At 40.0% G+C, this 22,547-nt stretch overlaps 1 protein-coding gene across 2 annotated transcripts in view; it reads right to left on the reverse strand.

Annotated features, from left to right (window-relative positions):
- Window positions 1–10,039, reverse strand: part of drc9 (dynein regulatory complex subunit 9) — a 28,065-nt gene extending 18,026 nt beyond the window's left edge. Inside the window, exons 1-2 of one of the 2 annotated variants that reach the window (XM_084125116.1) lie at window positions 9,911–10,039; window positions 9,729–9,834 (exon numbers count right to left, since the gene is read on the reverse strand). In XM_084125116.1, the coding sequence (XP_083981242.1) occupies window positions 9,729–9,824 (96 nt within the window). In that variant the 5' untranslated portion in view covers window positions 9,825–9,834; window positions 9,911–10,039. Of the gene's footprint in view, window positions 1–9,728 lie in introns of both variants that reach the window. The other variant, XM_084125115.1, reaches the window with a different exon arrangement.
- Window positions 10,040–22,547: the final 12,508 nt, after the last annotated feature.

The following is a 22,547-nucleotide window of genomic DNA, read 5'->3' on the forward strand; positions in this document are numbered from 1 at the left end:
ACCCCGCCTCTTAACCTACCCGTCACTGGTCCGGATAACCGTATAGTTCCAAAGAACCAATGGGCCGCTGATCTACTTGTTTCATGGGCCGGTGTTTCAGAAAAAAAACTAACGCTGACTTTTTTTGACCAATGCATTACACCGGCACTAACCCAGCGCCGCCGATTCAGCAAAACAAAACAAAACGAATGTACAGTTTTATGGGCCGTTAAGACAAAAAAAGAAAAAAAGTATGGGATGCATCGGCCCAAAAAGCACGTCAGCCCACTGGGAATCTCCCGGTAGTCCCGATGGCCAGATGGATCTACATGCCTGGACGTCACACTTTAAATCCTACCTGTTGCCTTTCATCCACTTATTTAGCTGCTGTCTCATCAATTGACATGCCATCTCCTTTTCCCTCTTTCTTTTTCTATGTTTAGCCCCCGCCAGCTTTTTTGCTTTATTCATCTTTTTCGACGACAACTCACTACTCGTACCTGCTGCTCGCTCAGCGCTCACGGCGCCCGCGCCCGCTCGCGATATTAAGTACAACAAAAAATAGCTCAGACCATTTTCAGGAAAGGGGTGTTTCATTATGACACAGGCTACATTTTACTCAAGCAACATTAAATAAAATGCATTTTTTTCTCACTTTCAACAATTAATGGTGCTATTTTGGTTCAAAATAAAATATGGTAACTTTTGCTTATATAGGATGAACATAATTATAGCTGGACTGCATGGGCCCCCTCTAGCGGCTGGGCCCCAGAAAACGTTCCCCTTTATCCCCCCTTATGGACGGCCCTGCCGTCACCTGTCGTCACCCATTATCTTCTGTGTATTTAAGTTCTCCCTTGTCACTCTTCAGTTGTCGGTCAATGTTTGTGCACTAGCACACTGTACTGTTTGTTTTCACGTTGGAAAATTAAACCTTGGTTATTATTTGTACTTTGACTTCGCATCCTTCTTCTTCATCGTTATCTTCAACCTTGAGACGTTACAGATTGACCGACCAAAAGATGATTTGGGAGCTCGCTGGACAGATCGCGGCTTTGTCCCTGGATTGCCGCGATCTGTTTGACTACACCAGGAGGATTGTCTTCTCGCTGTCACCAGCTCTTTAAGCAACGAGTCAATCAAGGCGTGTTACCGGATTGGGGCCGAGGTGGTCGATCCGAGGGAGCTTCCAGATCTCTCCGGTCTGGACTGGAGAGAGGCACTCTCCAGGTGTCTGGAAAGCTTCATCCCGTGGCATGCCATGATACCACCCGATCGTCACATCGCCGCCCCGGTGTTCCCGCCCAGCTCAGAGCCCTCATCGCTGCCCGGCTCAGAGCCCTCATCGCTGCCCGGCTCTGAGCCCTCATCGCTGCCCGGCTCAGAGCCCTCAGTTCTGTCACCTGTGTTTAGTTAATTAGTCAATCTTCATCATCACCGTCACCTGTCGTCACCCATTATCTTCTGTGCATTTAAGTTCTCCCTTGTCACTCTTCAGTTGTCGGTCAATGTTTGTGCACTAGCACACTGTACTGTTTGTTTTCACGTTGGAAAATTAAACCTTGGTTATTATTTGTACTTTGACTTTGCATCCTTCTTCTTCATCGTTATCTTCAACCTTGAGACGTTACAATAATGTGATCTTGCTTGATGATGTTCTCTCCACTGGTCAGAGCCAGTTCAGTCAGACATGCATTCTAAATTAGACAAGAGTTGCTTGTTGCTTATCTTGCACCATCTTCCTTGGAAGTTGCAGCTATTGTCATCTAAGGCCTGCAGGATAACAGTCAGCAGTCAACAGTTTATTCCCAGATGGGCCTGAATTTGTGAGTATATGTTTAAATTAGGGCTGCATCTAACGATTATTTTTGTTGTCGATTAATCTATCAATTATTTCTTTGATTAGTCGACTAATCTAACCATTATTTTTCCGATTAATCTGATTATTTTTGGGATTAGCTGATTTATCCATTGGCAAACTTTCCAATAAATAAGTACAACAATACATCAGCTGTATTTTGAAGAGGGTAGTGCATCTGTATATTATTTTAACATGAAATCTATGAATGATGACAAAAAAATTGTATTTCAGAAAGGGTAATTGTCATTTTATTATGAAATATGCGAACAGGAAGCATTTTAAACTTTATTTTTAACTAATGGTACTATTTCATAAAATGTAAGATACACAGGCCTATTTAGGAAATGTGTTTACTATAGTCTGTTATTAATTACCGTATTGGGAGTATGATTTAGCCTACTCAATTAACTTGTCCGAAAATGCACTTGTGTTTATCTGCAAAAAGGTTCACATACACTAGATTGCAGCCTAGGCTACTGTTAATGTAAATATAACGTTAGTCGTTTGTTTTTAAAGTCTACATTAGAGATGCGCGGGACGGATTTCTCCCTTAAAGGCACACTGTGAAACTTTTCAACCTTCATAATATATTTCCAAGACCCTTGTGATGGTACATCGACTTACAATAGGTTGAATGACACGTCTGCCATAGCCTGACGGGGTCTGTATCGCTTTTACTGGCACTATGTAACTTCAGGGTTCGGGTAGTAACCCAAGCACAAAAAGAACTACAAAATTCGACTGCTTTACGGCATACGTCACTTCCCCCACCACTTCGTCAAATTTGGACGTGAGAGGCCAACCAGCGTTTGTTTTCGGCTTTTGTGCGTATGTTTTTGTCATGGGGCTGTTCATGCGTTTTCTCAGATGGGATAGCTATCCGATTGTGAAAAGTCCAGGTTTAAATGCCCTCCGAAACGCATTTGAGATGGATTTGAATCCGATCGCTCAAACCACTTCAGGAGGAGGTCTGCGCCGCATTCCAGACGAAACTGGACACGTGTAAATGCATCTGGTTGTTGAAACCACATGTAAATTGTACTCCTCTCAAAAATGCTAAAAATAAAAACGTGTGAGAGCGTGTTATAGGCTATATGTTATAGACAGATATGACGACGCTCCTGGAACACACATCACCGCAACTGAGCATAGTCATCAAGAGAACGTGCAAACTATCGCAAATCAAAGTGAAAGTAAGTTGCAGACGCTTAACACACAATCATCATCATTAAAAGTAAAGAAATGAAATTATCTTACCAGGGCTGTTATTGCTCTCTCTTATTGCGGTCTTTGATTTTGAAATTTTAGCTGATGATCAATAAAATGCTGTTCATATCTGTTGCTTTCGGTGACGTGCACTCCATTAAATCTGCATACAGCGCGGGAATTGAAGATCGGATTTAAATCCGTTTCGCAAAAACACATTTATGTGACCAGGTGTAAATGGAATTGTTTTGATAACTCAGATAGCTATCCGATCTGAGAAAACGCATGAAGTGGCCAGTAAATAAATCTCTTATTTGTAAACTTGTTTGCATTCTATGTTGTATGTTGTTGCGCTTGCTTGTAGTATGTTTTTTTTTATATGCTGTTCATTCATTTATTGCTGATAATTAGACCAGTCCAATAATTTCCACATATGTCTAGCTAGCTTTCGATTATCAGAGCTGTTAACAGACTTGCTAAAAAAAACACTCGTTTCTCTTACGTGTTTTTTGCGTTATGTTTTATAGCTTGCCTCACGAACTAGTTTGCCAGCTGAACTCAGATGTTGTGAGGTGTATTTATCACGTAGTCCTGAGGGATATCAGACGACGCTGTTGACGTTGATTCTTGCGATTATCATGAGAACAGTTTTTAATATCTCACATAATTATCAGGACATAAATAAGCCTAACGTAGAGGTTGTAAATAGTGTAAACGAGTACAATTTGCAAACTATTATGATAAATTGCAATAATCATGTCTTTGGAGTCTATCTGTGCCTATTCCATGCCCGATGCAGGTACCGGTGTACAGGGTGGGAGGTGGGGGGGTGGAGGGGTATTTACGACAGTGCAAGTATTCCATAGCGACTCTAGGGGTCGCTGTTTGACAAAAACACAATTCCTTCACAGTGTGCCTTTAATAATTCCTAAAAAGCTGACATCTCAGTTCATCACGATCTCACAGATTAACTCTGTTATTATCAATGAAACTGGCTGCACAATGAATCTTTCATAATATCTACACTTTGTTTGCTATAATCAGATGATTTGCCAGTATGCAGAATTCAGCACTGAACAAAAAGTCAATTTTGAGCGGTGAGGGGATTCTATCTTAAATGCATCTGATTGGCGTTCAAGAAATCAACACATATGTCTGTGATTGGCTACATTGTTCAACGCTGCAAACATGTTATAAATAGATAGAGACTCTGGCCTGTAAATCGTTTCTATTTTGTATTAGTTGTTCTTGTTGCTTTTGTGCAACAGATTAATGACAATTTATTCGTTTTTAGATGTTCAATTTATAGATAATTCTATTTTGCGGGAGTTCCGCGAATCGTTTTATTCTCCCACAACCAGCACATACACGAGTGCATTACCGCCCGCGCTCGCACTCGGCCATCAGATCTATATGTTCCCGCACCGCACTCTGTTGCGCTGTGTCCCGCGGGAGTGCAGGTCTCTATCTACATGTGCATACACAACTTTAAAAAACTGGCAACAGGGATTAAAGTGAAAAAAATTCTACCTCATATAGTTCTACCTCAGCGCTCAGCTGTAGCCTGACATGCACTTTCCGTGAGCGGTAATTGAAAACCCGGAGTGGGCTAAAGCGAAGTGATTACAGAGTGCTTAGAGTGGAGAGAAGAACGTGCTTTTGCTCCACTCCAGGCTTTGATCACATCCCACTCAGCAGGGTGAATACACCTCGTCTTTCCTTAATTTAAGACCTATTCAAACTAAAGTTAAGACATTTATTATACTATTTGAGAAATGAAAGCCTATTTACGGCCTTAAAATTATGAAAAGTGAATTTAAGACATTAAGGACAGACTGGAACCATATTGACAGAAATCCGTCATAGACTTGCTGCAATTAACGGAAATCCGTCGTAGCGACGGAGAACTTTAATCCCTGTGGCAAATGCACTGAAAGCTTCGTTAACAGATTTAAGTTTAAGTTATAAATTAAAGTCCATTTTATTGTCACCGAATGGGGCATAGTTTGCATAGTGAAAGCACCTTTCTGTTCGGCCGTAGTGTAAAGTATTCCCATACTTTGGATGATCGTGGTCTGTCATTTTCACCATGAGAGGGAGCAGAAGCCGCCATTACTCGATATTTAAACGTAAATAATTAATGTGACGCGTCCACGCATGTCATGCGTGTCGACGTATTTTCATACTCGACGTAATCGATGACGTCGACGCGTCGTTGCGGCCCTAGTTTAAATCAAGGACGGCGGCGAGTGCGCCTTCTTATTAATCTGTGCTATGTTTGCAGCAGTCTAATGCTTGTGCAATTAAGTATTTTGTTGCATGAAGCACTTTTTAACAAAAGTCAGTGCTTGCAGCTGAGCTGGACCCTCACTATTAGCACGGTGGGATTTTATAAGATCCCCATAGCGTCAGCTACTGATGCAATGTCGAGTGAACTCAATTCAAAAGCAAACATCTATGGTTACCTAACGCATCCTCGGTTCCCTGGGAGGAGGGAACGAGACATTGCATAAGATAACGTGTTACAAAGATCAGAGACTTTGCCAGCTACACAATGCTTCAGTCCAAAGATTCTGAGGGAATGACGTTCAGCATGGCCTTATAGGCGAATTCTTGCCTGCGAGATTTCATAGGTCTTCAGTATTCTCTGAAAAAAGGTGTTTCCCCATAGCGTCATCTATACTGACACAATGTCTCGTTCGCTCCTCTCAGGGAACCGAGGTTACATTAGGTAACCAGAGACTTTTTCTACTCTGAGTCATCTTCTTTGTGCGTGTTGGCTAGCAACCACAGCACCAAACATGTGTGGGGCAAGGGTGAATTAAGTGCAATTTGCTTTGAGATCACAATTGTGTTGCATTGTGGTATATTGAGCTGCCTGAAGTTTACATGAGTAGACTCAAACCCTTGGTCAAAAAAGAGGGGTCGAGGGTCTGTCCACATGAACTTCCCTAATCCACTTATAAACGCACTTCAAAATGGTGACGGGGATTCTGCCGAGGGGAAGGGCTTAAGAAAGTTTGCAGGTATGTGTCAAGTGAAACACACCCCACAACTTTGATTCATTCAGCAAAGAAAAATGTTGCTCAGAAATGGTTCTGATGTGGCTTTGATTTTTAGGTTACCTAATACTAACCATATTTATAGAAATATTAAAAACAGTAACACAATTGGAATGTGCAGATATTTGGAGGAAAAACAGCCCTGTTTGTGTGATATTACTGTTTATATGAATATAAACAGCAACTCCTTTTTGGGGTATTTTTGCCCCATAAAATTAATTTTGGGGGCATTTTTTGTTAATTTGCTGACATTTTTGCCACAAGCCATTCATTTCAGACCCTGGCATGTGTTATTTAAGATCCAAGGGAAATTCAATAAAAGAAAACCATGTAAAATACAAATTTTTAACAATTTAATAAGAGCATTTAATAAGAGCAAAGGTTTATAGCCTTTTTAAAAACCTGTTCTGCACCACTACATCCTGCACCCTTGTTGTCACGCAAAACAAAAATGATACATCACCAAAACACACACACACACACACACACACACACACACACACATGTACACCTGTGGCACATGATGTGGCCCGTGCTATGTGAACTGCCTGTGAACACCAGGCCATCAAGCAACCAAACACAATGTAGGAAAACTTACAATTACCACACTTAACACACTCCGCAGAGTAGAACCTGACAATTATCCAATAAGCAAACCACCATATATGGTAACCGAAACAATGCATGTAATGCACAATCCACAGAAACAATTATACAATTATATAAATATAATTTTAGACAGGATGGGTTATAAGAATAGTTATAAGAGCAATGTGGGTCACAGGTTGACAGGGTCCTTCAGTAAGAGGAGTGCCAAGGATCCCTCATAGTCCAAGAGCCTTGTTGAGGCCTTGTGTATACTATGGGGCCTACAATTTCAAGAATAACTTTAATGTGTCTTGGGTTTTCTGTACAACCCTGCATTGTGCAGCCCTAAAGCCCATGTTTGCTAATAAAAAGCCTTCTCACTGTAGGTAGCAGTTTCTAAAGACAGTTGACATTTTTACAAGCTTATTTCCTTTATCTGCAAGAGCTACTCTATTTCAGAGAGAGAATTTTCAAAAAAGAAATGGAGTATTACTGACAGGTTACAATTTTAGTCCTGTGATTTGTTAATAATCTGTTTTAACACAACACAAATTAAAATAACACCTTGGTCAACAAATCCTTGATTAGCCTTAAACTGCTTAATTTAATCCTAATTGGTGCAGTCCACCCAAAATATAGGTAGCAACTTTGTTCCTTAAACCCCTAAAAGGTGCGTTTTAGTACCTTAGAGTAGTAATATGTAATTTTAAGTTACTACTATGACTTATTTTTTAGTAAATAAAATACAAATGCCCCTTTAAGGGTACTGCCCAGCGACAAGCTGTTGTATCCCTAACCTCCTGGGACCCAGGAATAGACTTTTGTCCACTGTATAGTGGACATTGGCCCAATCCCAATTCTACTCCTTACTCCTTCACTTTCCCCTATCCCTCTGTTTTGCGCGTTCCCGTGAAGGGGTAGGGTTGTCTTGATTCTCTTTTGGTTGGAGGGGGAGGGGTAGGGGTAGGGGTAGGGGTAGGGGGAGGGGGAGGGGGAGGGGGAAGGGCCAGATAGCCCTTGAAACGAAGATTTTTCGGGGCCACACTTCAAACGAAGGGGTATGAGAAATGTACCTGCATACACCGGCTACAGAGGCAACATGGCTGCCAATAATAATTTTCTTTATGTCACATTCAATCTGGTGTTCACATTTACGGTCATGTTCTTCAAAGAAACGTTTGCAAAAAAAAAATCGCTGAAGTTCGTTAACGATGGTCCCGCAACATATTTTCATGTCTGATAACTGGTGAATGTAATTGCGGCAGGGAATTGGCTTATCTTTTACCGTACGTCTGCTATGAACGCATTGTTTTCTTGTGGTTATATGTGAACACGATATAAACAAAGTACAGTGCTTACACAGTTTCGTGGTTTTTGCAACATGATCAACCAGTCTTGTATGTTCGTAATTATAATTTAAATCAGACTGCTTTTCAAATTGTATTTCATAAACCAACATTTTAGGAAAACGTTATGGGGTTTCAAATAAAAAATGTACTTTCTGTTACACATTGATTTCATACATGTCCACTCTAGAGGATACCAGGACTTAGCCTAAATCATGTTTATCAGGCATTTTGGGAGACACAACAAGTGAATATGGAAATAAATTATACATAGGCTAAATATTCCTATGATATATTATTATTATTATTATTATTTTTAAAGGGGTGGTTGAGTATGATTTCACTTTTCTAACTTTAGTTAGTGTGTAATGTTGCTTTTTGAGCATAAGCAACATCCGCAAGGTTACAACGCTCAAAGTTCAAAGGGAGATATTTGCTTTTAAAGAAATCGTTTTTTAAGGACTACAACAAATGGCTGGTAGGGACTACATGACATTCCTCCAGGGTTAGTGACATCACCAACCCTAAAATTTACATAAACCCCGCCCCCGGGAACACAGTCCATGTTGAGAAGAGGAAGAGTTGTTGTAGTAAAGCACACATGAGTAAGCTCAAACTGTAGCATCCGACTTTTCACATGCATCTCTGTGTGCATCTCACAACAGTTCCGATTTATAGATTATCATGACAGAATATGCTAATTGAAGATAGTTAACTCCACATAAGCTACATAAATTCATCAACTAACCATTCAGAGACGTCCTGTTACATTCTACGCGTTGCCACTTCTTGAGTCTCTCCATCTTTGTCTGACTCCGTTTAAATATAAAAGGCAGAACAGTTTCTGTCATTTTAGTGTATGTCCTGAGGTAATCGGAGCTGCTAACACACGCTCTTGAAACCCCGCCCTCTGTGTCGGGAGCAGCAGCATATTTGCATTTAAAGGGCCAGACACAAAACGGTGCGTTTTTGCTAACCCTCAAAAAGTGACAAAAAATGTTGAGCTAAAACTTCACACACACACTCTGGGGACATCAGAGATTTATTTTACATCTTGTGAAAAGGGCATTATACCACCCCTTTAAAATGTAATTATTATTTCAATTATTACACTTCTTTTTCATTAAATGTTGCTCCAAGAACACATGTGCAAATTAGATACAGTGTATACATTGCATTGAATGGGAATATTAATTTATGGCTATTTTACCCACAAATTGCATAAAGTAAAATGGTGTATCAATTCATTCTGTTCATATCTTTCATAACATAGTTGAGAATCATCTTTATAGAAATTTTGGTTTAAAAAAATTCCATTGTTTTTGCCTTTACATATAATTTCATGTAATTTTATTTTTTAAACAACTGAGTCCTGGTATCCACTACAGATGACATAGCATAACATATGAATATTTTATGATTTTTATGACTTATGCTCTAGTCTTTTTTCTTTTTTTTTTAAATAAATAACGTTACATTCTGGCTCTCAGGAGGAAGGTAACGTTAGGCTGTTATTTTTCTTTTTCTTTCTTTCTTTTTGCGCTGGTAAACATAACAACAAATCAATTTAACAATAGTTGATGACGAAACAAATTACGCAGTAGTAACATTACAAATTGTGTTTCTGAAAACAGAAAACAATTCTGAAATTCCTATAACGTTAGTGAGGATGTTAACGTTACTCACAGTCTCCGCTCCCGGGCGTATGTTTTCTAACACTGACAGCTGATCAGCGTGGTCCTGCAGCACAGCACACGCTACGAGCACATCCACAGACATCATACTGCTTATTCTGACGACACATATGGGGAAATTAAGACAATAACAAGTAACTTTGGACAACTCGACCATGAAGAAAAGACTCTTACAGGTGCTGCCGTAGCAAAGGGCATCCGTTGTCATGACAGCACGTCTTGTACACAGATCCTTTCCTTTTGCTGGCTATTTTTATTTATTTATTTATTTTACACCAGATTTAATTCATTTGAGCGTTAATGCACAGCATTTGTAATACTATATAATGTATCCTACCTATTGTCTATTCGCAGCGTAAAAACTGTACTCACATAACGAGCATATTTCTCTCACAGGTAACGTCATAAAGTGACGTCATCGATTAGTCTTTTTATGAAAATGTACATTATGTAATTTGTATAAAATACTTTTGACATTATTAAAATTGTGTTATATGTAACTTATGTTAATTGTTTGTAGCCTTATTACGATTCTATTATATAATGCTATTTCTTCATGTTTTTAATGTAGGCTATTATTTTTGTTATCTATTTTTTTCTGTTCTTCTTTGTATTGTATGATTTCATGTAAAGAACAATTTACAGCTTTTAAAACTTTTAGTAGGCCTATTTCATTCCTTTATTTTATTTTTCGTTTATTTAATTTTCTCATTCTCATTTCCATCATTTCTGCATTCTCCTTTTAGAACCAAAACAAAAAAGGGGACCGTAAAGGACCTTTTTCACAGCAGCGCCATTTTTTATTCTTTTTTTTATTTTTATTCTAAACAACTTTTTTTTACTGAGGATGCCATTGAAAACACGGTAAGTCTATCCCTCAGTACCTCGCGTTACCTGTCATGGGGCTGCTCTGAATAAGGTCTGTCGTAAATATCAGAACAGTGGTTTTCATGACTGTTGCTTTTTCAAACAGCAGAGGGCAGCAGATCGCGCAAAAAAGGGCCGCCCATGTCAGGCTGTACTAAAAGAACCCAGAGTTCCTCCGAAGACGAGCAGTAGCACGTGTGGCTGGGTTGAATACACTGCACACCAATTAAATGGATGAAAACAAGGGTACTGTAAGCAAGTGGAGCTCTTAATTATGTTGAATACATGACTTTCTTCCAATTCTTAAAAATGTCCTCTAGTTTGATTGGAGAACGTGTTTAATCACCAGCTCTCCACGTTTTTGACAGGCTAGACCAGAACCCATATATAGATATTGAACCGCACTCTTGCTCGTGTTATTGTGCCTCTTCAATTGCAAATGCCTCTCACACGTCTTACAATTTGCTAAGCTGCCAGAACAACTAACAAACCATTTATATGGTGAAGGTTTACAGCCACACCTGTCAAAAGCAGATATAACCATTTCCTCACCACATTCAGGGTAAACAGATGCCCGTTATTAGATAAGCAACCAGGTTAACAGCATGAGGGTAAATAGTGAACTAGAATCCTGTGACTATTAGTTTTGTTCATTGCAGAAGCTCAAGAGTTAGGGGGTTAGAATAACCCGTAAAGAGAATGTGTGAATAGCAATAGGCTACACAGTGCTGCCTTGCAAGCACTGTGACAAAAAATTATGTCAATGTTGTTACAGAATAAACAACAACAACAAAAAAACAAAACAAAAATAAAATAAAAACACAATAAATACATATCTATGCGAAATTAAACAAAACACCCATTGTGTAACCCTTGTGAAACATTGTTTTGCTTAACTGTATACAATTTGGCCTTGTAGTGTACTTCAAATCTTAAAAAAGAATGGACTATAAAGAAAAGAAAACTGTATTTGAGGCTAATATAATATTAATTAAATAATTCAATGTCTTTTTCTTAATACATTTATGTTCAGTAAGCCGGGACGGGACGTGTGTGAATGCGGGTAGAGCCCCGGTGTTCCTTCTTCAAATAGCTCTCTATCGGCTAAGGCTTTTGCTTACGGCCATACCACCCTGAACACGCCCGATCTCGGAAGCTAAGCAGGGTCGGGCCTGGTTAGTACTTGGATGGGAGACCAAGCATTTCCACATCTAACCTGCAAAAATAAATCATACATGCGATGATGAGTATAATTCATGAGAAATAATGTGTATGACTATCAATTCACATGGTTTGTTGTGTTTAAGTTTAAACCATTCAGCTGATAAATTCAGATATGTTCACATATTGTAATAAAGTAGTAAAGTCACATACTTGTGAAATGAAGAACTGAACAACTTACTTCCGCTTCTGACCATGCCTTTTCCCAGCTACATGACGTATGCTCAGGTACTGAACCTGAGGTCGATCTGGAGCTGGAAGGGATTCTGGCAGAGTAGGAGCTGCTGGCATCGGTTCTTCTGACAGCACTCTTTGGTGGGGTTTCACCTTTGGCATTACTGTTGCCCTGTAGTTAGCCTTCTTCTCTTCCCGTGCCATGAATGTAGAGATGGACTTGGCATTCAGATTGGGCAGAGGAATGGAGAGACCGTTGAGGATGGGATCGTCTATGACTCGGTCTACAATCCTTTTATACTGGCCCCTGATTGCATTGGTGATTTTAGTGGGGGAGGTGAGACGACTGGCTGGTGCCCGGTTTTTCAGCATCTTAATAATGAGGTACAACAGACGACTATCCTCAGTCACCTGGGCTGCCTGAGGGTACCTCATCCAGGAAAACTTTGTCTTCTGTGCTGCTCTGGTCTCAGGTGTGTCAGCTCCCAAGCATCTGCCAAACAGGGTGTAACCCCACCTTGACTCATACCTTTTTACAAAGTTGGCTGCAGACCTGTCATGCTCATGCAGAGCACCAACTGCAGTGCCAATCTTCAGCCTTAGGTCAGCTGGCACTAGGTGACGGTCACTGTTGTCTGCCAGTTCTAAAATGAGCAGGGCCAAGGCTTCCACTTCCTCCAGCCCAGGAAGATGCAGATTGCTCTGGGTCATCAGCACATCCTGCAGAGCAGGACTGTCCTCCTCCTCCACCTGTTCTGATTGAGTGAGGATGACATGTTTGTCACTGACAGTGTCCATAGGATCCTCCTCTGACTCTGCACCCATGTCCACACCCTCATCTGCCAGCTTGTCCTCACTTTGTTCAGCCGTCTCCTCTTCTTTCCAACTGCAAATATGTAATGTACTAATCACCAGTGTGTCTAGGCAGTTACAACAACTAACAGTAGACTAATTGCAACATGGCAATGCTGCAGTTCATTTGTTTCATATTATGTAAAATAAAAATGAACTATATCATACATACTTGTCATGAATAGAATATGCATGATATTTATAGGTATTTGACTGCTTAGTATGTATGTATATTGTTATAATGCAAGATTGTGTACCTTGCTGGGCATAGTAATCCCTTGCAGTGAAGCTGGTTGACTGGCACATGGCATACTCTACTCCAAGGAGCTCCTCCTCATCTGGGTCCTTGTATACAGCAGGGTAGGGCATTGGAGCGGCAAAGTTGGGCTCGAGGACATGCTCTTTACCGAAGAGCACCTCAGCCTGCTGATTCAGGCGCCGAATCTGCCGCGGGTCCATACACCACGTCTGCCTGCCATGACCACCAGCAACCCAGAGTGATTCCATGTGGCTGTTCCACTGCACAGCAAATGCAATCAGATACACCTGAAAGACATGACCATTCATGCATTATTGTACATCAGAAACTAATTTTGATTACAAAGTGGACATTTCCCAGCAGCATGACATACAATTTGTCTTTTGTCCGCAATAGGCTATTTTGTGTGTGTGCATCTCATACACCCAGTTGATGCTATGTGAACAGCATAGAGCTCACACACGCACAGGAAGAGATATAATAGAGATAAAATATGCCTATGAACAATGATGTGTAATCAATATTTTTTTTAAATATTAAAGCTGTTTATACTTACTTGGAATGGCATAACTCCACATCTCTGTGAGGGAATGGCATTGTACAGGTGTGAGTGCAAGCCCTCCAAGGAGTTACTGCCTCGCCGACACCTGTACTTGTTCAGGCGGACACCATTCAGCACCACCACCTTCACTGACACATACAGCTGTATGCCAGGGGGGTCCTATAAAACATACATTGCTTATTTATTATGGTGTCTGTGAGTTTGAGTTTGTATGATTTTACAATGATTAGTTCAAAAATGTTTACCCACCTGCATACAACTAAGATGCTTGCTTGCAGTTGCCCAGTGAGAATCCACTGCCTGTGCTGATTTGAACAGGTGGATTCCATCAATGTCAAGGCCTGCAGGTCCATTGAACTCCGTAATGATGGACTCAATTGCTGAAGCTGTCTCCTGTAACAATCATTCACATTTATTTTATACAGTTATATCGCTTAAAATGTGAAATTATTTCAATTAATTGGAAGTATTTCCAAAATGAAATATAGTAGTGTGACAACTTAGTTAATTTTAGTGAAGTATGTTTTGAGCTTCTTATACATAAAGATTATACATGGATTAATATTACACAACCTCAACTCCACGGGTGATCCGTCTGACATAGGACCTGATCTGGTGAGGTTTGAGGAAGGCTATCATGTCCTCGTCTGAAAGACTGGCGTACAACTCCTGGTTGCCCTTCCTGACTGCCTGGATTAGGAGCATCATATCGTCCTTGTAGTAGGCCAGCACTGCACCTGCAAGGGCACTCATGAACACCCCATATTTGGCATGGCTCTGTTTGATGACAACAGCATCCCAGCGGTGCAGCCAGTGTCGGATGTCCAGTCTGACCACAGTGCCCTTCTGCACCCAGTCCCCGAACAGATTCTCCAGGAAGGACGAACCACTGTCACAGAAACAATATAAATTCAGCATGTGTTCTTTGTTTTTTTTAACATTAAATGAATGACAAATTTTATCAGGGTATATGGATGTGTTATTACCTACCGACAACAGTTGTTATCTGCATATATGACAGTTGGTGCAGGAGCCCTAGCTCGTTCAAAGCGGGCCATCAGACCTTTGGCCATACGTCTGTAGCACCCCTCAGACTCAGCTGCCACCACCACTGTGGTCAAGAACTGGCCCCACTCGTTCAGCACACTGGTGACATACTGCATGGTGCCCTGGCCATCACCATATATCTTCTTAAGGACCTGAAAAACACAAAGCAGAATATTCTTTTGATAGTTTCTATCAATAACCTGTCTGTCCAATATAATTTATATGAATTACAGTGCATGTACATTTTGTATCCATCACATTTGAACGCTGAACAGTGAGGCCAAAGTCCCTTATTCAAAACAATAAGCTGGCTCAAGTCACTTTAAAGTGACTAAATAAATATTAAGTCTGCTTAACTTCATGAATTGATACAATACACATACCTTTTTTGTACCATCAATGCAGAGGATGTCTCCAGTCACACTGAGGACTGAGGCTCTGTACACAGGCATCTTCTCCATCTCCATGATCATGTGTGCACGCCTCAGCACACGGGCACAAGGAAGGGGAGTCCGGGGCAGAGGAGGGGTGTAAGTACCAGCAGCTTTGACAAAGGACAGGATGCTCTTCTGAGACGATGCAGATCCAGGTGTGTGGGCTTCGTACAGGAGGGTCTGGTACAGGTCACGGCGCTCCACATCATGTCCCTGCTGCAGCAGTCTCTGGACTTTGTTCATGGACACACTGTTGACCCTGTCATTCAGAAAAGTAACCACGCCTTTGTCAATGGCACGCTTCCCACATAGTATGGCAGGAAACATGCTTCTGATGGCCGGGGCCAAGTTCATCAGAATCTTGGGACTGTGTGCCAGCCAAATGTACTGCTGAACATGATGACTGTCCTCATCTTCACTGTCAGCGTCACTATGTGTCTTACTCACTGCCCGCCTCATCTTTTCACAATGTGAACACTTCAGCTTCTCCGTCAACAGGGTGTAATTGTACTTCATCCCACACACTTGCCTGGCATAACTACCAAAGCCTTTCTTCTCAAGGTATTCACCTGGTGGTGCAGGGCAGTTGGAGCTAGGGCAGCGGATCTTGGCTTGCACCACACCAACTGGGCGCCAGAAGAAGACAGGGGTTGTGAAAAAGGCCATCATGTTGGGCAGTCCTCCCTTGACAGAGGTAGGAATTGGGGGTGGGTGGAACTCCATCTTCTCCTTTAAAAGCCTTCTCTCCACAATCTCTCCTTTGGCATTCTTGTACTTGAAAGGCCTCTCAAACAGACCATACATCTCATCACATTTCAGCCACTTGATGTTAGGAGGAGCTATACCATTGGCTTGTGTAGATGGAGGTGGATGCTCCCAGTATTTCTGCCAGCCCTCCAGCAAGATGTTACCGGTTTCTGAGGTAGAGGTGTCTACAGGGGAAGAAGGTCTTCCCTGAGATGTGCTGAGGCTCAGGGAAGAGTCCTGACTCACAGCCGGTGTGAGCTCTCCCCAGGTGGTCAGCTGTGTGGAGACCGCTACCTCAGACTCTTCAAGGACAGTCTCTGTAGAAAAAATCAGACAAAATGTATTGAGCACATTGCTTAAGATGTGAATATAATGACAAACATAAGCATAATCAAAATAAACAAAGTTTGTTTCTATTTTCCATGTTATCAGATCTTATTTTAGAGAACACAAATGATATTTGATACAAACATTTTAGTATAGAGCTGCTACAAAAAATATAGGCAATAGTTTTAAAAAATATTGTAATATAATAAAATATCCAACATATCACATCTACAAATTAAATTGATTTTTTTATGTGTTATCTAAATGCCAACAAAGCATTTAGACATTAAATCTGTTACACTGAAAAAGGGCAGCTAGCTTGATAATATCCCTCACCCTGCTGAAAATTAAAGTGAAATACTAAACCTACTGTCATCATTATCAGTGCCATAAAATGTGTGATATTTCGGCAGTGTATTTAGTCGTTTGATGTTTGAAATACATCAGTAAGAAAATGTTATATGAATTTTAAAATAGAGTTATGGCGTGTTATATGTTAATTACCAACAGCTGCCAACAATTCAGCATCACTGGCATAGTCAGGATCCTGCTGGAACTTAAGGCGGGCATACACTGTGCGATTTTCGTCCGATTTTGAGCCGAATTCTGACTCGTGCGACTCTTTTTCGGGTCGGGCCGATTTTCAGCTTTGTCGTGCGTCGTTTGTCGTGCAGTGTTCGTGCAGTGTACAGGGGGAAAAGAGAGGCGATTAACCTCTCACGACCGGCAATCGGATGGTCGGATGAATTTCTGGCACGTTAGAAATTTTGGTCGCTCCTCGTGACTATATCGCACAGTTGAAGCAGAGCTACGAACCGATTGCCCTAAACTCAGTGTTTTTTCCCTCACTGCGCCTGCGCAAAAACAGTTTCATCTGCAGCAAAAAAAAAAAAAAAAAAACGAAAAAGGGAGATCTTTAAGTTCTGTAGTTCAAAGCTACAAATTACTGTTGCTTACCTCCAGTTCGTGTTGCAAAATGGATTAACCATTACCCACTTCTTCCAAGCCATCTGCCATGTACACTTTGCCTCTTTAATTGTTAAAAAAATGTTTTGAAATAAAGCTGTTTTTAATTTTCATTGATGAATTATTGCAGTGTTCGGACATATTATAGACGGTTAATAATTAATTATATGTATATAATTCATTGTAATCGACCTAAATGATTTAGACAATTTTTAATGCGGAGAAGTAAGCTTCTATGTAATATAATTTCGCTATGAAATTGTTGCGTGGCAATTTAATTATAGTAGCCTATCACTTTAATAGCCTAGGCCTTCCCTAATAATAATAATAATAATAATAATACAATAATACTAGCCTACTAATAATTTAATATATAAATTGGAAATGCTAAATCTTCTTGATATTGATAGCTGATGCTTGTTTTGACAATATCTCTGGATAGGCTACATGATATCGTCCATAGGCGCAACCCGGCACGAGGATTTATCGCGCTGATTCGCGCATATTTCACACGTATAGTGTGAGCAGTCAAGTCGCAGCTCGACGTTCGGACCGTACAGTGTGAGCACATAAATCCTGAGCTTTGGCTTTACATCGCATGCGATCTACTCGTTCAGTGTGAGTAGGTTCCTTGCTGAAATCGCACAGACATCGCACAGTGTATGTCCGCCTTTAGAAAGAGTAGATTCAGCCTTCTTTCCTTTGTCTTTCCTTGACTCCTGTTCATGCAGAAAATAAAGACATTGTAGAAAAACATACAAAGTTGTACTGTACCACATAAACACAAGTACTTACACTGTTACCACTTCCTATGTCTAAAGCAAGCACAAGCTTTTGTGCAGAGTAAACATTGATGATTTTACTATTGAAGGTGCATTACATGTGCCTAACTGATTTACACATGCACTACATTTTTTTTTATAAACAAAACAGTAAATATAATTGAATCTCAGTTAAAGGGTCAAAGTTACCTCCAAGCGTTTGTCAAGATGAAAGGTGACAGGCGAGAACTCTCTGGCATCCTGCAGCAATCGTTCCTTTTGCCACTTTAGGAGATCATTCTTCTCACCCTTCTGGCAATATTCAGACAGCAGCCATATGAGCCAGCCCACATCATTTTCAAGCAGCCACATGAAAGACTGTCCTGCATATTTGCCGAATGTGACAACTAGCTGGCCTTTCCACATTTCCCGTCCAACTTTCTTTGCAGCAGCCTCCGCCTTTTCAGAATCCAGACAGCTGGGGTCTACTGCTTTGCTGGGGGCCATTGCCACACTCTTAGCTGCATCCGTACACTGCAGCTTGGCCTCTCCCTGCCTGTACAGACGGATGCATGGGTACAGGTGCTGTTTTTGGTGGCTGCTCAGCTGCTGTTTCAGTGAGAAGCTTTTCCCACACACTTCACACACATGTTCCTTTGGACCATGAAGCTGCATGTGCCGAGTCAGGTTGGACTTCACAGAGAAACTACTGCCACATACACTGCACTTGTGTCCCGCCAAATCCATGCTTTTTATCTGTTGTAATAAAACAGAAACAGATTCTGATTAGTTTCTTCTTTTCAAACTGTACAGGGGATTAAACACTGGAAGACCAGGAGATGCAAAACATGTACACAAGTAACAATACTGCTATTACAATTACTTGAAGTAGAAGTAAAAAGGTTTTTTGTAAAATAATAATAATAAAAAAAAAATACTACACAAGTACTGAGTTATCTTTATGGATGTTATCTGATTTACCTTTTAATGTGATATTTCATATGATTAGCTGAAAGTTCAAAAGGTAATGGTTTTATAATTTTAGACTATATTTTTGCTTGCCTTGTGTTTTCAGTGTTTTAACATGCTATTGAATGTTAATGGCTTATCAGTTACAATGAGACAAAATAGTTTAGATTAGTGGAGATAGCCGGACAAAACAGGCCTAAACTATTTAAATGTACAGTATGTAGTCAGTCAATTCCAACAGGACAAACTGGCAAGTAAAAGTAGTGTTACTAGCATGGTTACTAGCCATAAGTAAAATCTACCTGTATTTGGATAGTAGGTTAGTCCTAATGTCCAGCCCTGATTGTGCCTGGGTATTTCCAAAGTATTTACTTTTTAGTAAAACATTACAAAGACTATCAAGAATTACTGCAGTTTACGATTCATGTTAGTAACGTTAGTTAGATGGGCGATTATATTTTCCCTTAATGGTTTTAAAACTTTAACAGTTAATAACTTTGTAATTACTGCACTTAAATCCACGCAGAAAAAAAATGTTAGAAAGCATTTAAATGAATATACTGGAGAATATACTGGACTTACCTATTTTTTGCTGTCACCGATCTCAGTCCACTGATGATATTGTTTACGCTCGTCACTCACATGATGCACATACACTTGACCCGTTCAGTCAATCAAAGCAATGCGGCCATCTGATTGGTTGGTTGAGGAAGCCGCCTGCTCAAGAGCTCAGTGATTGGTAGATTGAGCTGCTCAACTTGCTCAACGGCGCTCAATGATTGGTCAATAATTAGTCAGTATAGGGACTTAGAGGAGAGCGCACCTGGGAATACCAGGTGCTGTAAGCTTTTGCTTTACCCTCACTAATACACTTCATGGCTCGGCTCCCATGGGTTGTTCCTTTATCCTTTTAAATTCAATTGCTTCATATATATAATTATTTTTGTTTTTTGGATTTAGCTTTTTCTCTGGCTTCTGTCTGCTCTTGCTGTGCAAAGGACAGCTCAGCCCCGTCATTCTTTCTTTCTCCTCCAGGGGGCGATCTACAGGCTATTTTCTCTGTCTACAAGCAACACAGAACTCTGAGCGCTTGCTTGTTCTTTTGTAACACGCTCCCAGAGAATGTCTAATAAGGCGAGAAGTTTCACTCTCAGTACACTTCTGGCTTTTGAACTGGTTGCAGTTCCACTCTGATTCCATAAGAGGGCGCTCACAGGACGAGTGCAAAATGAATGGAGGCCTATGGCGCTATACACATCAAAATCCACTTTTCTCAGGATATAATTTTTTGTCTAGTAATTTGAATGTTGTATTCGAAAGGAGATGCAAAGAAATTACACACTGCTGGGTGTTAGATTTTTTAGAGTCACTTATTTGCTTTTTTATTTATTTTTTATTTTTTATTATGCAATAACAAATACAAAACAACCATGAATGAGCAATAAATGAACATATAAACAATACACAAAAAAGAGGGTTACATTACATAAACAAAGAATATTAAGCTAGCTTAAATGATTGACACCAACGTAGAGTCTTACAAGCAGCAGAGTTTTTAGAATTCCTCAAGGAGTTCAAATATATATCAAAATCATTCTTAAAAATGAAAAAGGAAGGAGTTTTCTTTGAAAACTTACACTTGTGAATATAAAATTTGGCAAATAAAAGTAATAAGTTGAGAATAAATTTAAAATGATAAGGGTGTACTTTCAGAGAGTCACCAAAAAACACAATTTTTTGGTTTATACAAAAGTTTAAAGACAGATATCTTTTAACAAAATTTGAAAAGTCAACCCAAAATATTTTGCAATACATTCCCAAAATAAATGAGTAATTGTCTCATCAACCTGATGACAAAAGGTGCACAAGGGGGAGATACTATTATTAAATTTAGCAAAATTATAATTAACTGGATAGCAATTATGAATAATTTTAAAAGATACTTCAACAACTTTATTAGATGTCACTTATTTGCTTTAAAAAGTCTTTTAAAGTGTCAATGACGTCATACACATCGTACTACCAGATATACTGCTTTACGGCAATCCTTCAGTCACCTTGGTGCTTTCGCGCTCTGCACTTTCTTTTCACTCGAGGCATCGACAACACAGCTGACACAGGTAAATACACGTGCTAGAAGAGTTTTTGTTTTGTTTGTTTCTGGTCCCGCTTCGGATGCCACGATGCCATCAAGCGGCATCTCTGGTCGTAATCAGTCCTTCACTGACCAATCAGCGTTCATTAGCAGAATGCTAGCGTGTTATGGGCAACAACAACTCAACCTGTAAGAAATCAAAAGGACTTAAGTACTCGTTCATTCAATTTTCGACCTATAACCCATGTTGAACTTGCAAAACCTACAATCAAATCTGAGATTTCTCAACGGCAATCGGGTGAAAGAGACAAATTTAGCCGTCTAGCCCCATAGACTCCCATTCATTCTGCACTCATGGGCGATCGCCCCCAGTGGAACTCTGGTGGAACTACAACCAAAATTCGGTACAATAGGACTTAATAGGGAGTGGGCAGGCTCTCCGTATACGGGCTCTGACGCTCCTTTCCTCAGCTTCAATTAGACCAGAGGTTCCCAAACGTTTTTTGTCAGCCGAACGCTCAACTTAATATTTCAATAATTCCCCACACATTCGCATGTTCATGGTTTTCTGACGTTGGGAACGGTCAGAAGAGGACATGCAGGTAAACAGATAAAATATTGAATCTTTTTCTAATTTTTGGTAAAATTGTATTGAATTTTATTTGGTTTTATTTTAATACGGGGAGTAGCATATAGTGCCTATTGATATTATTATTGTAATATTGTTTTAACTCTAATTATAAAAATGAAGATATAAATATGTTGTAGGCTATATTACGTTTATGAAAGCTACTTAAATATCCTAATTTAACTAATGCCTAATCCTGGTTTAAGATCTGTCTGTGAAACCAGGATTATGACGGTTAATTATAATGGTTTAATATAAACAATTAATTCAATGCATATGGCAGTATTGCACAATTTCAACCGAGTGATTCAGAGACCACCTCCATTCCCCATGTTACATCCTGTTACCGGAGACAAGCCAGCACTATAGGAGGGAAAGATTACCCCGTAGCCAGCTGATCAAACATGACTGGCCAAACTGTTCTTACACACACACACACACACACTGAAGAAGCTGCTTATGTCATCTCACTGATACTAAAAGCAAATTGAATATCCTTATGCAAGAGTTGCAGCTGTTCTGTTTCTTTTCAGCTGCTTTATACGTACAAATACTGTGTCAGCAACAGGTTTAAACCAATAAGTGTCTTTGGTGAAAGCATGAAAACACTATCCAGTGTGATTCATAATTTTAGGTGATTAACAATCATTCAAACAGCTTCTCTGCAGTGGGCGGCTGTCATTTTGAGACGACAAACAAGCATTCAGGCAGACAAGCTTAATTCAGCTTGAACCACTTAACAGGTTACAGTGTTTTATTTTTTAAAGATTATAATTTTAAAATCTCCCATAGACTGAAAAATTCACTGTACAATAGACACTGTACAATATTCATTGTGCACAATAGACTGTGCACAATGAATTGACAGCTGCCTTTTATGTCACAGCTCAGGATAGTATAAT

Source organism: Abramis brama, assembly GCF_963993115.1.
Source record: "Abramis brama genome assembly, chromosome: 9".
NCBI classification, from domain to species: Eukaryota; Metazoa; Chordata; class Actinopteri; order Cypriniformes; family Leuciscidae; genus Abramis; species Abramis brama.